A 17,477-nucleotide genomic window follows, 5' to 3' on the forward strand; every position below is an offset into this window, starting at 1 on the left:
CCTGAATGTATTTGTATTCATACTCAGGCTTGGTGAGGGGACCCACCCAGGTCAGTACTGCAGGGACCCATATGGCTGCCAGAATATCATTCTCAGCTGATTGGCTCTGCTTGAAATCCATGCAAAATGAATTAGATCCTTTATCTGTAGTTAGGTAGCCACATAATCAAATAAAATGTTCTCTAAGAGCAAACCTAATGCTCTTTAGATAAGGTGGAGAGGTTTATGTGTGTCCTGATATTCACTGCCCATTAATATATCTCTAACCCTGTTGTTATCTGTGCAATTACATTACATACATTCCTAATGTATAAAGTCCATGTTAGGATCTGCTCTACAGGGTAAGAAGAGCAAAATAGGGCTGCATGTGACTTTCACTTTCAATTTTACTTTACCAAACTATAGTTTAATCAATTTACTTCCTGAAGTATAATTTTAAATATGTATCTCCTGCTCAGTGGCAGATCCAGTCAGCTAATGATCATACCCTGATGTTTGGTCAATGTGGGCCCCTAACTAGTGACTTGCCTGATCAAAATTCACTTATAATGGTTGATTTTAATAATTATCCTATTAGATTCCATTTTGTCATCAGATTTGTTGATACATGATGTTGGATAACAATTACATATAGGCAGTTCTGTTTCAGCTAAATATGCATTGTATCCTCTAGCAAATAGAGTTAGAAATTAAACAAATAATTAGACATAATGTACAAATATCATAAAATACTCAACAATTACTTATTATGATTATCTATTTATTATTTCCCAATAAATATTGTTTTGAGTTCATCTCTGGTTTGAATAAAATAATGTAACATTTGGGTAGGAATATACAGAAGAGAAGGCCACAGGATGAAGAGATGATGGCAAATATTTCCACTGCCACCATGTATTTGCCTTTGGTGCTCAGATAGGCCGGGATCATTGTGATCCAAACACTGCAGAAGAGCAGCATGCTGAAAGTGATGTACTTGGCCTCATTAAAACTGTCCGGTAAGCTCCGAGCCAAGAAAGCTACAATGAAGCTCACAGATGCCAACAGCCCCATGTAGGAGAGGACAAACCAGAAGGCAACTACTGAGCCCTCATTGCACTGAATGATGATTTGTCCAGGTTCAGAAAGGAAGTTTAGCTCCAAAAATGGAGGAGAAATGGTCAACCAGATAACACTAATTAGTATTTGGATAATTGAACAAAAAAGAACAATACAGTAGGCCACCTTGACTCCAACCCATTTTCTCCAGGGACTCCCTGGCTTGGTGGCTTTAAAAGCAACACAAACCATGATAGTCTTGGCCAGGACACAAGACACAGCTATGGAGAAGGTGATCCCAAAGGAGGTTTGCCGGAGCATGCAGGTTATATCCACAGGGCGACCGAGGAACAGAAACACAGAGAGGAAGCTCAGCTTGATGGAGACAAGGAGAATAAAGCTCAGAGTGTGATTATTGGCTCTCACTACTGGGGTGTCTCGGAATGAAATAAAGATTCCCAGTATAACTGCTGCTATTATAAAAAACACCAGAGAGTGGACAATAAAGACCAGAGTAAGAGAATCATCATATGACAGAAACTGGATTTGCTTCTCAATACATACAGTTTTCTCTGGGTTGGGCCATTCATAGTCCCCACATTTTAGACAATTATCCATATCTGCAAGAAAAAAAATAAATCTCTTAACATGTAATGCTAAAATTGTGAGTAAGAACAATATTGGAATACTGTACATATCATTTACTTCAATATGAAATTAATATGCATTAGTTGTATAATTGTTGTGGCAACAACTCACATTATAATGCCTGTATCAGTCAGTATCTAGTTACCAGTTAAATTGGAGATTTCCCCTTCTGAGCAGGGGGCACAGTCATAGCAGCAGGGTGGGGCTCCTCTCCTTGGGACTTTCCTGTAGCCAGGGGGGCAGTTTGTAGAGCACTGGGACTTTAGAATCTACAAAGTGAAATTTAAAAATAAGAAATAAAAAGTTGTTTTGTTTTCACAATGTATTAATTATTCAGCTTTGCATATTTAAATGAAACAAGAGGAATTGGTGAGTACACTACAGTTTGTGTTAAATTATCAGTGACACCTCAGTCAGTGCTGGCAGGTTATAGTATAGTCACTCACCTACCTTGTGAGGTTGCTTGTAGAGAACCTACCCACACATCTAGGGAAGGAGGCAGAGGTGGAAAACACAAGACTTTCTACAGAGGTCTCTCCCATCATCACCTCCCTAACTTATCAATCTAAATGATGCACAAGTTACAGTATAGGGAGGCAGAACCCTTACTTGCATCGCAGTAGAAAAAAAATCAAATTTGAATGTTAAACATTTTATCCCATAATAAAGGACCACATATTTACATTTATATATATATATATATATATATATATATATATATATATATATATATATATATATATATATATATATATATATATATATACTTTTTATAATAAAGTTTTAAAAGGGTAGAAAAAAGTTTATAAAACTGTGATTGGTTAGTGTGTATGAATGATTAATAGTGAGTAGGCAGTGACTAGAGGGAGAAGGCAGAGGGATAAGGAACCATAGCAGGACTGTGATTGGTTAGTGTGTATGAATGATTAATAGTGAGTAGGCAGTGACTAGAGGGAGAAGGCAGAGGGATAAGGAACCATAGCAGGACTGTAGTTCCATAGGAAGCAGCCAGACAGGGCTGTGATTGGTTAGTGTGTATGTATGATTAATAGTGAGTAGGCAGTGACTAGAGGGAGAAGGCAGAGGGATAAGGAACCATAGCAGGACTGTGATTGGTTAGTGTGTATGCATGATTAATAGTGAGTAGGCAGTGACTAGAGGGAGAAGGCAGAGGGATAAGGAACCATAGCAGGACTGTAGTTCCATAGGAAGCAGCCAATAAGGGGTAATTATATCTTAGTTGGGATCAAGTACAGGTACTGTTTTATTATTACAGAGAAAAGGGAATCATTTAACCATTAAATAAACCCAATAGGGCTGTTCTGCCCCCAATAAGGGGTAATTATATCTTAGTTGGGATCAAGTACAGGTACTGTTTTATTATTACAGAGAAAAGGGAATCATTTAACCATTAAATAAAACCAATAGGGCTGTTCTTCCCCCAATAAGGGGTAATTATATCTTAGTTGGGATCAAGTACAGGTACTGTTTTATTATTACAGAGAAAAGGGAATCATTTATCCAGTAAATAAACCCAATAGGGCTGTTCTGCCCCAATAAGGGGTAATTATATCTTAGTTGGGATCAAGTACAGGTACTGTTTTATTATTACAGAGAAAAGGGAATCATTTAACCATTAAATAAACCCAATAGGGCTGTTCTGCCCCCAATAAGGGGTAATTTTTTATATATTCTTTCTTTATTGATTTTCTGAACAAATAAAAGGGATACAGAAGGAAAAAAAAGGGGAAAGGGGAGGAGGTCAGTCAAAACAAATCACATAACAGCAGGCTTTTCCTTAACATTAATTCCTATCAACAAATGTAAATTCACACTGCCCAATGTTTCTATCGTATAATTTCTGTTTATGTCAATGGCTATCCTAATATACTAGTCAATGGCTATCTTAGTATATTAATGAAAGGGAATTTGATTTAATAAAATTATGCCATGGTTCCCATATTTTCCAGTTGAGCATGCTTGTTTTATGTAAAATGTGGGTGATCTCTTCCATTTTTCTAGTGTCTTCCACTAAGTTAACCCACTCCGTGAAGGATGGGGGTACCACCGATTTCCAATTGCGTGGGATCAGTGTTTTTGCGGCATGTAGTAGGTGAAGAGTGAGTGGGTCAGATAAAACTGACTTTTCTCGGGGGCTAAAATATAAAAGAATCGTTGAGCCCTCTATATCTTGTAGTGCAGTCCCAGTAATATTGGCTATTGATGAGATAATGTTAGCCCAGAATTGCCTTAATAAAGAACAAGTGAGCCAAATGTGTGAGTGAGATCCTTAATCAGACCCACATCTCCAGCAGGAGTCTGGGCTATCTCTGTACATTTTCCGTAATTTTTCTGGAGTGTAGTGCCATCTCGTAACCAATTTATAGTTCATTTCTCTCACTCTCACAGCACGGGAGGATATATGGATTATAGAAAAAAATTTCTCTCAGTCTCGGTCATTTATTTCTAATTTTAAGTTGTTTTCCCACTCTAACTGAAATGCCTGTTTCCTCATCGGTATATTTTGAATAAGTAATTTGTATAACAACGAAATTGGTTTGTCTATTGGACTGGGTTGCTCCATAAGCCTTTCCCATTTTGTAAGGGCCCTATCCCACTCCTCCTCCTTGTGTTTGGAAACGTAATGATAAATCTGTTGGTAGTTCCACCCGTCCCGGGGGTTCCTCCCCCACTTTTCTTGTATCTCGGCCAGAGGAATCAGCTTTTTATTCTTGATGAAATCCGCTATTTTAGTGGGGAGCCCGTCTTTTACTTGCCAGTTTTTAAAAGCACCCTTTTCCATACTAGGAATAAACAATGGGTTCCATACCAAAGGTTGCAAAATGTATGGGGTTGCTATAAGATTCATCCCTTGTCTATTTTGGAACCACCACGTATAGGTGGCCCCTATTAATGGGTGTTCTTTCAATCTTTTAATTACTAAAGATTTTTCCCCCCTATAGATAATTCGAAAGAGGGGCTAGTGAGCCCTCTTGTTCCAGCTCTACCCAAATTTTTTTTTCCTCTGTTACACACGTCCAGCTCTTAATACGAGCGAGTTGAATCGCTGCGTAATAGAGTCGGGCATCCGGGAGGGCAAGCCCTCCCCTTTCTTTTGGGAGAATCAATAATTTATATTGAATTCTTGCCAACTTGTTGGCCCACACAAAACTTGTAATTATGAAATCGGAATAGTTTGCATTAAATATAAGATTCGCGGCATCGTGAACATTTTAACTGCCTGGATTCTACCTAACCATGAAAGATTCAAACTATACCAAGAGTTATTTATCTTTGCTATAGAATCCAGTAGTTGAGGGTAATTTTTTTGGTACAATTGCGATAGATCTGCTGGAATTTGTATTCCCAGATATTGAATTGCCTCTCTAGCCCACCGAAATGGAAAATTCATCTTCAAAGATTTCTTTACTGATTTAGAAATGTTTATATTTAAAATTTCTGATTTAGACAAATTAACTTTAAAATTAGAAAGGGAGCCAAATTTGTTAATCAAGTTCAATACATTAGGCAATGATATCGTAGGGTTCATTATGAACATCAAAAGATCATCGGCAAAAGCCGCAATCTTGTATTCCTTATTATTTACAGTAATACCAGCTATATTAGGATCTTTTCTAAGCTGGCAAAGTAAGGTTTCCATAACTAATACAAATAAAATTGGGGAAAGAGGAAATCCCTGCCGTGTGCCATTATGGATTTGCACTGTTGGGGAAAGTATTCAGTTTACTTTGATCCTCGCATATGGTTCATGATACAGTGCTAATATCCTGTTCATATCCTGTTTTATTTCCTAGACCAAATCTGATTAGTGTCTTTTCAAGGAATGGCCAGGAAACCCTGTCAAATGCTTTTTCTGCATCAGTAGTAAGTAATATAGTTGGAATACCTTTAGTTTGTACATGATTAATTAATGATATTACTTTATATACATTATCCTTTCCCTCCCTTTTAGGCACAAAACCAGCCTGATCCTGATGGATAATAAGAGGTAAGAATTGTTTAAGCCTATTCGCTATAATTTTGGCATATATCTTTAAATCAATGTTAATCAATGAAATAGGTCTATAACTAGAACATAATTGAGGATCTTTTCCTTGTTTTGCAATTATTGTAATATGTGCCTCCTTAGCTTGTCTGTAGAAATTATTATTTCCATCAATATAATTATAGTAATTATTTAGTAACGGGCACAATTCCTTCTTGTAGGTTTTATAATATAAAGAGCTGAAACCATCTGGCCCAGGACTCTTCCCCACTGCGAGTGTATCTATAGTATCTGCTATCTCTTGAATTGTAAAGGGTTTATCTATTACCTCTCTCTGTTTTTCTGTTATTAACTGTACTTTTGCCTGATCAAGAAACCCCTCTATTTTCTCTATTTCATATTTCTGAGTTTTTTTTAAATTTAAGTTATATAATACCTGATAATATTCTTGGAAAGTTTTTGCTATATTTATAGTATCGTAATGTACTTTTTGCCTAGTATCTTTAATTGACATTATATGAGTGGAAGGTTGTAATTTTTTAACCATGTTAGCAAAATGCTTAGTACATTTATCACCTAATTCATAATACTTCTGTCTACAATTTAAGTACCCTTTATAGGTAAGTTTATCTAATATCGCTTTAAGTTGAATTCTTTTATCCTCCAATGCTGTAAAATTATCTTGTGCTAAACTGGCCTTATGTAATTGTTCCAAGTTTCGTATCTCCTGTAATAAGTTATTAACCTCTTTCTCCCTTTCTTTTTTCAGATTACTACACAATGCAATCAGTTGACCTCTCAAAACACATTTCTTCGTTTCCCATAATGAAGCAGGTGAGATCTCTGGAGAAGAATTGTCCTTAACTATCTGGTCAATCATTTCGCCTATTTTAGATATTACTTCTTTTTTGTGTAGTAACAAATCATTAAATCTCCAAACCATTTCCTTTACCACCGTCCGTGGAACTATAAATGAAAATTTAATTGGAGAATGATCTGATAATAAACTACATTCTATAGAGGAATCTTTAACCAAATGCAACCAATTCTGTGAAATAAAAATATAATCAATTCGGGAATAAACTTTATGAGTTTTTGAAAAATGTGCGTAGTCTTTTTTTTTCGGATGCATTATTCTCCAGGTATCTACTAAACCAGCTCCCGCCAATTTTTGTTTCAGCTTTTTCAAACCTTTATATGAAATCGGACTCTTTTTACTCGAAGAGTCAATCAAAGGATTCATCGTTACGTTTAAATCGCCACCCAGAATCAACATTCCTTCTTTGAACTCCTCTAATTTAATTAAAGTCCTGTATATAAAGGAGAGCTGAGCTTGATTGGGTACATATATATTAGCAATAGTTACCCTTAAATTCGCAATCTGTCCTTTCAAAAAAATAAATCTCCCTTCGTCATCACTTATTTTGTCCTTTAACTTAAATGGTAAATCTCTATGTATCAGGGTCATTACCCCAGTAGCTTTTTTCTGTGGATTATTACTAGTATATACTTGGGAATACCGTTTTAATGCCAAATAAGGTAAATGCCCCTCTTTAAAATGAGTTTCTTGCAGAAGTACTATACTGCCTTGCAATTTGCTGCACTCCTGGAAAATCTGTGATCTTTTTACTGGTTCGTTAAGTCCATTGACATTATAGCTGATTACTTTACACACCACAGAAGCCATTTTTACATAAACAGATAATCTTTTCCCTTATTGCCTGCTTATACTTCTGTTTGGGGAGGGGGGGGGTAGGATAGGGTAGATAGGTTGTGATACAAACCTTGTATCAAGGGTAGAAATTTGATGCCGCGACAGAAAGTAGGAATACTCTTCCTCATTCCGTAATATATACAATGCGGCTAGTGCAGTAGCACTCAATTGTGGGGGGCAATAAACACCTGTACACCTTATGATACTAAAACCAAATTAACCAGACCAGGTCTCGTTATAGCTCCCCAGCTCAGCTCCAGAAACTTTCCAAAACAAAGGCAAAACAACCCCAAATCTAGCATGTAATCATAGCATTAATAGCAACCAAAAAACACAAAAAAAAATCACAAAAAGAAGAAAAGAAAAACACAAACCGGGGGTTTGACAATATAAATCATATTTCCCCCTAAAGTCCTTGCCCAGTCTTATGGCCTAGCATAAGAAAGTTCTCTTTTCCCAACTACCATAGTTACCGTCCGCAGCAGGTCAGTATTCTTAACCTGTAACCACTATGAAGGGATTGGTCTATCTCTAGAGCCTCTTGCTTTTGAAGCCAGCGGGGTTCGGCTTGGTGTGTACACCTGCCTCCATTCTCCTTGGTTGTCAAAGTTCCAATCCATAGGGCATGGATCAGTAGAAGTCCACCCAGGGATCTCCATCTGTGGTAATTGCAATTTGCGGCAAAAAATGTCAATATCCTTAGGTAAACGTATCTTTGCTTGTAATCCATCTTTGGTTGCCATTAGGGAAAAGGGGAATCCCCATCTGTATTGTATACCTTTTTCCCTCAATATATCCATCAAAGGTTTAAGTGACTTTCTCTTTATTAGAGTGGAGTGGGAAATATCTTGAAATAACTGTATATTAGATTCCTCATGAGTAAGGTTTGATATTTCTCTAGCTTTACTGATAATCTCTTCTTTAAGCGTAAAGCTATTCAGACAGCATAAAATGTCTCTGGGGGCATTTGGTGGTGCCATTTTCGATTTCTGTACCCTGTGCGCTCTTTCTATCTCAATACCCACTGCAGGGTCATTTTCCCAAATTTTATTAAATAATTGTAGCAGCACAGGTATAATATCCTCCTTTTTAACAGCTTCTGGCAACCCTCTGATTCTAATATTGTTTCTTCTCCCCCTATTCTCATGATCTTCAAGCTGTCTCTGTAACTCAGTCAACATATTATTATGCATTAAGATTGTTGCATGCATACTTTTCTGATTTTTAATCAGCTTACTCTGATTTTGTTCCAGGTCCTCTGCTCTCCCAGCCAGCGTAATCAGATCTCTCCTGATGTCCTGAAGTTCCTCCTTCAGCGTGGCCTTACCTCATGGAGCATTTCTTTAATATCCGACTTGGAAGGTAAGTTGGCTAAATATGTAGTTATATCGTTCTCCCCCTCTGTTTCACTCTCTGGTTCGGACGAGTCCCGCCGCTGTTCCGCTCAACCCTCCGGTAGCTCGTGTGTCAGCGCCATTTTGGACCTCAGCCGTTTGCTCTCTTTCCTCAGAAACAGAGGTGCTAATTCAGTTCGGGATTCAGGTTGTTTTTTCTCTTGGAGCGTGTCTTTCTCCGCTCTTTGCTTATGGGTTTTCCCCATCTCTGCCTGTCTCTTTGCCACATAGCCGAGCTGGGGTCCAACGGAGCCAGGTTCACACCACCATGCGGCGCGCAGGTAGGTCACGCCCCCCCATTTTTACAATAAGGGGTAATTATATCTTAGTTGGGATCAAGTACAGGTACTATTTTATTATTACAGAGAAAAGGGAATCATTTAACCATTAAATAAACCCAATAGGGCTGTTCTGCCCCCAATAAGGGGTAATTATATCTTAGTTGGGATCAAGTACAGGTACTGTTTTATTATTACAGAGAAAAGGGAATCATTTAACCATTAAATAAACCCAATAGGGCTGTTCTGCCCCCAATAAGGGGTAATTATATCTTAGTTGGGATCAAGTACAGGTACTGTTTTATTATTACAGAGAAAAGGGAATCATTTAACCATTAAATAAACCCAATAGGGCTGTTCTGCCCCAATAAGGGGTAATTATATCTTAGTTGGGATCAAATACAGGTACTGTTTTATTATTACAGAGAAAAGGGAATCATTTAACCATTAAATAAACCCAATAGGGCTGTTCTGCCCCCAATAAGGGGTAATTATATCTTAGTTGGGATCAAGTACAGGTACTGTTTTATTATTACAGAGAAAAGGGAATCATTTAACCATTAAATAAACCCAATAGGGCTGTTCTGCCCCAATAAGGGGTAATTATATCTTAGTTGGGATCAAGTACAGGTACTGTTTTATTATTACAGAGAAAAGGGGTGCCTGGGTGCAGTATACAAAATGGTATAGTAGAAAAATAGAACAGATGCCGCACTCACAGGTCTTAGTGAAAAATTACAGAAACATTTATTGTGTCAGGCTATTATTTATAATAACAAATATATAAGTGTTTTCTTCCTACTTGGTTTTTAATGCCTTTCTTCCAGACAATCTTTTCAGTATTGATTCGAAGGGAACTTCCAGATTCTGACCACGTATATTCGCCAACATGTATTTCTTGCCCCTTTAACTGTGAATCATTATACAAGGAGTGAATCACATACGCCTCACGATAAGCTAATTCTCTTTGTTCATTTAGAACATTTTGTAGGTATCGGTGTAACTGAAGAAAGAATGAAGCTTAAGATAAGATACCAGTAAATGGATAAAGTTTTAGTGGAATGAATCCCTGCAGTTTGATTTCAGTGCAATGAACTATTGTAATTGGAAATTTGTTTCCAGTTTTTAAATTTGGGCAAAACCTTTTTCCACATCTCTGGTTAAAGGAGAAGGAAAGGTAAAAACCAAGTAAGCTTTATCAGAAAGGTCTATGTAAATACAAATACAAAAAGGGCTCATTCGCTAAGCTAAATGCAATATACAACGTGCCAAAAAGGCTGCATTTGGCCATGTTTGCACACTGCCCTTTTATAGCCTCAGGCTTCTTATCTCGGTTACTCAAAATCAGCTTTTTAGAGCACAGAGACCTGCAACTTTTTGTACAAATACAGTGCTGACTGCGTTACGGAGCACTGCACATGTGAGGGACAGGGAGGGGTATGTAGGCCCCTCCCACTCCCTATATGCCCCCTGCCTGGAGTTGGGTCCGTGGCTTCTTAGTAATTGTATTTATAGCCCTGTTATTGGCTGGTTTGCAGGCTTGAACAATAAGTACAAAAAGTAGGAGAAACCTCTCTGTTCTCCAGACCAACCCTGCTCCTGACAATATACTGGAAGATGGCTGTAAGTTCATAATGAGGAGGTGTAGAACCCATGGAACTATTCTTGTACCCAGGATGGTCTCCTCTACACAATCAGCTACTATATTCAAAAATCTCTCTAAAAAAACTCTAAAAAAAATGAATGTATGTGCTTACATGTATGAAGTGTGGTAAACTGTTTGTGGGACAGATAGAGGATAGAGAGGACCTCTAGAGCCTTAAAGGGGCTGCTCACTTTTACAATACATTTAGTAGGATGTAAAGACTGATATTTTGAGAAAATGAAAGTGGTCCTCATTCTTTAATATTTTATAGTATTTGAATTGTTTATTTTTTATGAAGCAGTTGCCCAGAAATTTTAGCAACTTAACCCTTTCAATGCCAGCCGTTTTGAACAAAGTGGAACTTCTACTGCCAGACAGTTTTTGAACATTTTGCACTGTTTAACTTTAGGGGCTTTTCCTAGGGGGGACTTTTAGTTTACCCAGGAAAACTATATATCGTTTTTTTCAGGACAACCTAAGCTTTCAAAATATGGTGGAATTTTTGCATAATTCCAATTCTGTAACAAGATATAGGCTTCTAAATTACTAAAAAATTAAAAAAAATAATATTTTCCATAATATAAACACATACACCAGAAACAAAAATTATTTTATGCACAAAAATACAACTGATTTGGAAAGTCCCATGTCTCCTGAACGTGCCAATACCAAATATATATAGTTTTATGGAGATTTCTCACTGACATAGGTCAAAAACTCCCAGCAATACACTACAAAATTTCCAAAGCACTGCTCTAGAAAGCTGCATACTTTAGATTTCAAGGTCACAAATTCCACTAACATAAGGTTTATCCCAGAAAATTGTACATTTTTAGAAAGAACAGATTTTGTGGAATCCAGAATAGATAGAACTGTCTGTCTACTCCAAACTACCAAGTTGCAATGCTTTCCTAAAGTTATTGGTTTTTATCAAAATTTGTGAAATTTCTTAAAAATCACTTCAAAGCTTCCAGTCTATAGTATCTTATCTCCTACAGGTCATAAAGTAACCAGATAAAACACCCTAAATATGAACGCCAGGGGTCCACTGAACAGTTTGATACCCAATATGTATAGGTTTACCTAAGTATGTGGCATGTAGGGGCCCCAATGTGAACATACCCCCATATGATCTATCATTTCTGTCATTCCAGCTTCTGCAAAATCAACACATTTACATACTTTTGTGTGGGATAACGCTACAAAAAAGTACACTCACCCCAGAAAGCCATATATTTTTGGAAAGTACACATTCCCCTGAATCTAAAATGGGTACCTGTGTCTTTCTACTCCAAAGTACCAAGCCGCAAAGCATTTGTACATTTAGCAATTTTGATGACAATTCCAAAAATCCCCTCAAAGCTTCCACTTTGCAGAATCTTATCTCCCACATACATAGGTACCAAGATAAAACACCCTAAATTTGAACGCCAGGGGTCCACTGAACAGTTTTATGCCCAATATGTATAGGTTTATCTAAGTATGTGGCATGTAGGAGCCCCAATGTGAACATACACCATATGATCTGCCATTTCTGTCATTTCAGCTTCTGCAAAATCAACACATTTACATCTACAAAAAAAGTATGCTCAGCCCAGAAAGCCATATATTTTCGGAAAGTACACATTCCCCCAAATCTAAAATGGGTACCCATGTCTTTTTACTCCAAAGTACCAAGTCGCAAAGCTTTCCTAAAGTTGGCAATTTTGATAATATTTCTTAAAAATCCTCTCAAAGCTTCCAGTTTACAGCATCTTATCTCCCATGTATCATTAGGCACCAAGATAAAACACCCTGAATTTGAACGCCAGGGGTCCACTGAACAGTTTGATGCCCAATATGTTTAGGTTTACCTAAGTATATGGCATGTAGGGGCCCTAATGTGAACATACCCCCATATGATCCGTAGTTTCTGTCATTTCAACTTCTGCAAAATCAACACATTTACATCATTTTGTGTGGTATAACGCTACAAAAACGTATGCTCACCCCAGAAAGTCATATATTTTTGGAAAGTACACATTCCCCCAAATCTAAAATGGGTACCTGTGTCTTTCTACTCCAAAGTACCAAGCCGCAAAGTATTTCTAAATTTAGCAATTTTGATGACAATTCCAAAAATCCCCTCAAAGCTTCCAATTTGTAGCATCTTATCTCCCATGTATCATTAGGTACCAAGATAAAACACCCTAAATTTGAACGCCAGGGGTCCACTGAACAGTTTGATGCCCAATATGTATAGTTCTACCTAAGTATGTGGTATGTAGGGGCCCCAATGTGAACATACCCCGTATGATCTGCCATTTCTGTCATTTTAGCTTCTGCAAAATCAACACATTTACATCATTATATGTGGGATAAAGTTAGTTAAAAGTACATTCACCCCAGAAAGTCATATTTTTGGAAAGTACACATTCCCCAAAATCTAAAATGGGTTCCCCTGTCTTTCTTCTCTCAAGTACCAAGCCGCAAAGCTTTCCTAAGTTTGCTGATTTTATTACATTTCCAAAAATCATATAGGTGATAGGTACCAAAATAAAACACCCTAAATATGAACCCCAGAGGGCTATTGAACACTTTGATGCCCACTGAACATAGGTTTATCAAAGCACATGGCACTTAGAGACCCCAAAATATACCTTGTGTGCACTAATTCCATGGCTTACCTTTACCTTATTCATAAACACATGGCAGTTTTATGTGGGATAGAAACTGCAAAAATATAGGGTTACCCCTGAAAACCGTATATTTTTGGAAAGTACACATTCAGACAAATCCAACATGGGTAAAAGAGAGAATTGTTTTCATACTTACCGTAATTCTCCTTTCCTGGTCACTCTCCATATCAGCATTAAAATTGGGAGGCTCCTCCAACCCCCACCTACAGCCCAGACTGTCCCTCCCTCTCAAAATCTTTAAATACACCCATATGTACCAACCTACCTCATCTTTTACCAAGTACCAGACTACAAGGGTGGGAAATGCTGATATGGAGAGTGACCAGGAAAGGAGAATTATGGTAAGTATGAAAACAATTCTCCCTTTTCCTGGTCACTCCATATCAGCATTAAAATTGGATCTACCAAGCCATGCTGAACCCAATGGGATGGGAACAAAAACAGACTTGAAAACTGCAAAAATTAATTAAATGAGCAAAAAACCAGAAGAGAGCCTGACGCAAAGGCATGACTACTGGACTTGGACAGGTCTAAATGATAATGCCTGAAGAAGGTCCTGACCATAGCCCATGAAGCCACCTCACAGATCTGTGTGAAGGTACCTCTGCCCATGCTGCCCAAGAGGTTGACACAGCCCTGGACGAGTGCGCCCTCAGAGTCTCTGGAGCTAGCTTGCCTTGGACTTGATAAGCCTTCTCAATGCAATTGTAATCCATCTGCTAATGGTGGAAGTAGCAGCTTTCAGACCTTTCTGACACCCTGCAGGGATGACGAACAACTTGTCCAACCTCCTGTAAGAACAAGAGACCTCCAGATAATGTTTGAAGCAAGGAACTGCGTCAATCTTCTGTAATCCCTCCAAATTCTGGACATCCACAGAAAACGGGTAAGGATATTTATCTTTTTAGATGAAAAGTTGAAACCACCTTAGGCAGGAATGGCTTGACTGGAGAAAAGAGATATACCCCGGACTGCATGAAAGGGATGTAAATCTTCCACTCTACATGCCAATGCTACAGCCACCAGGAATGGAGTCTTTAGAGTGATAAGCCAGGTGGAAATGGTTTCAAGAGGCTCAAAGGCCAAAAGAGACAGAGCCCTTTAAACAAAAGGGAGACTCCATAGAGGAGGAGACTTGACCTCTGGAGGACGGACCTTGAGAACTGCTGAGAAGAATCTCTAGATCATGGAGTCTTTGGCCCAGGATCTTCCAGACAAGGCTGACAGTGCTGAGACATGAACCTTGAGGTTTCTGTACTGCAATCCCTTGTCTAGACCCTTCTGTAGAAAACTTAAGACTTGGGAAGAGACACTTCCTCCAATAGCAAGATACTCTGCATCTTCCAGAGAAGGAGCCACTCTCAAATCCTGTAGTAAGTCACAGAGGTGGAAGGATTCCTAGCTTTTAACAGGGTATCAACAACATTTTTGGAGAGACCTAGCCCTGAGTCTTTTGTACTCAGCCTCCAAGCCTGGAGGGAAAGAGTAGACAGGTTTGTATGAAAGAGAGGACCCTCATTCAGCAGATCTCTCCTCATGGGAAGGGGCCACAGAGGGGCTACTGTGAGCTTCAGAAGCAGTGGATACCATGGTCAGCAAGACCAGTTCGGAGCCACCCGGACTAATTCCGCCCTCTCTTGAATGACTTCCAGAAGTGTTCTGAAGATGAGGGGAAAAAGGGGGAAGGCAAAAGCTAAGCTGAATGACCAATCCCGGAGAAGAACATCCATGCCCATTGACCCTGGGCAAAAATTCCTGGAGAAAAACTTCGGCAACAGAGAGTTGAGATGGGTAGCCATGAGGTTGACTGCCAAAGGTCTTTACTTCCTGGAAAATTCCTGGAAAATTCCTGGAAGACCTGATGATTCAGGCTCCAGTCGTGAGTTTTGAAAATTCTGCTCCTTGGTTTTCCACCCCAGGTAAGTATTCCGTCATCAGAAGAAATAGATTTTTCTCTGCCCAAGATAACTTCCTGAAGCAGTGAACTGCTCTTTGTTCCCCCCTGCCTCTTGATGTAAGAGACTGAGAATGTGTTGTATATAAGAATCCTGACAGCAGAGGCCTGAAGCATCCTGGAGAAGGACTGAAGGGCCAACTTGCTGCCCTGATTTCTAGGATGTTGGAAGGAACTCCTGACTGTCTGACCGGCCACATCCCCTGAACCCATTTGGAGCCCCGGTGGGCACCCCAGCCCAGGGTGGAGGAATCCATAACTAACCCTTTTCACTGGGGATGAAAGAGAGGTAAACCCTTCTCTAGATTGTGCATGGAGAGCCACAACTGGATTGAATCTTTGAAAGACTGTGTCAGAAGAATGGACTGATTCCAATCCCTCTTTGATCTGTCCCATTGGTTCAGAAAAGACATTGAGCCAGCCTCATGTGCCACCAGGCCCACCTGGTGACTGGGATAGTAAAAGCCATGGCGCCCAGGAGAGACATCAGTTCTCTGGCTGAGACCTGAACTTCTGCAGAAAAGACTTGCAAGACTGATGATGGCCGAAATCTTCTGGGGAGGGAGAGAAACCGACCTCTCAGTGGTGTTGAACCAAGTTCCCAAATACACGAGAGACTGTGTTGGAGTCAGCTGGCTCTTCTCCATATTCAGAAGCCACCCATGAACTTCCAGAAAACAGATGACTCTGTCACGATGAATCAACAGAAACTCTCTGCTTCATGCTGAGAGGAGGATGTCATTCAAATAATGCCATATGAAAGTACCTTCCAGTCTCAGGCTGCCACTAGGGTGACTGACACTTTGGAGAACACCCTCAGAGCCATGGACTGAGTGAAGGGAAGTCAAGCACTGATGGGCCGCTGAGATCGGAATATTGAGATACAACTCTCAATACGATGGAAAGGGCCAATCCCCTGGAAGGATAGACAAGATGATGGACTCCATCTAGAGTTTCTGGACCCTCAGATGCTTGTAGATGACCTTTTACATAATGGGACAGAACCTCTCTTTTTTTTCCTGAGTTGAGAAAAGAGGAGACTACGAAATGGTCGACTGATGGAAGAGAGATGAACTTCAGCCGAAAGCCCCTTCTGAAAACATCCCGGGCCCAGTGATCTGAGATGGGGGAGTTCCAGTCATCTAGAAATTCTCCAGGCCCCTACCTCACTGATTACGAACGACTAGTCAGGAAGACTTTTAGATGACTGAGAGGGCCTTGACTTGTCACCTTTAAGAAAGGTGGCATGGCCCTTTTTCCAGGCCAAAGGCTTGAAATTTTCTCCTGCTGAACCAGAAGAATAAGAAGGCCTGTCCTTCCCTGGACCGTGGGAGCTGGAGGACCTGAATGGAAAGGTTTTTGTTTCTTCTTTTCTAGGGGTAAGAAGAGGCTTTTATCCCCCCTTAGAGAAAACGTCATCCAACTTTGGGCCAAATAACCAAAGACCCTCGAAGGGAATAGAGCAGAAGCTCATTCTGGAAGAAATGACGGCTGCCCAGGATCTTAGCCAGAGAGCCCGACGAGCCAAGACTGAGATGGCCATAGAACGCGCTGCCAGCCTAGTGAGATCCACCACACCCTCTGAGCTGCCAGCTTAAGATCTGCCAGACTTCAAGAGATCTCTTCAACATCAGCACCTTCCACTATGGCTCTGTCAATTTCATCAATCCAGAAGGACATAGCTTTGGCCACTGAGATCAAGGCTACAGCAGACTTACAAGCTGCCCCACCACCAAAAAACTCTTTCTCAAATCAGACTCCACACGTCTGTCCATGGGGTTTTTAAGAGAGGAACAGTCATCTATGTAAAGGGTAATCTTTAGCTAAATGTATGACAGCTGGATCAATGGAAGGGACTGTGATCCACTCCTGCACTTTAGACTCCTTAAAAGGGTAAGATTTAAGAAACCTTGTCCCTTGGGAGACAAAAGAAACCCTTTAGAGGCTTTCTGCCACTCGGCTTTGATGATATCCGATACTTCCTGGAAGAGAGGAAAGGTCTGGATGGAGTAGGCAGAACCTTGAGTGTCTTGGAACTGTCCGACTCTTGCTCCACTCCTAAGGCTTTGAACAATGGAGAGACTAGAGAAAAATAAAATGAATCCTGAACTCCCTCCCCATT

General features: G+C 39.5%; 1 protein-coding gene across 1 annotated transcript; it reads right to left on the reverse strand.

Moving 5' to 3' along the window:
- Positions 1-954: 954 nt before the first annotated feature.
- On the reverse strand, positions 955-1,467 carry LOC101734033 (vomeronasal type-2 receptor 26; the record flags this gene model as incomplete). Its single annotated transcript, XM_018089585.2, has 1 exon — positions 955-1,467. A coding segment is annotated over one exon (513 nt), but the record flags the coding sequence as incomplete, so codon positions are not given.
- Between the last annotated feature and the right edge of the window lie 16,010 nt (positions 1,468-17,477).

This window comes from Xenopus tropicalis, chromosome 1 (genome assembly GCF_000004195.4).
Source record: "Xenopus tropicalis strain Nigerian chromosome 1, UCB_Xtro_10.0, whole genome shotgun sequence".
Classification (NCBI taxonomy): Eukaryota; Metazoa; Chordata; class Amphibia; order Anura; family Pipidae; genus Xenopus; species Xenopus tropicalis.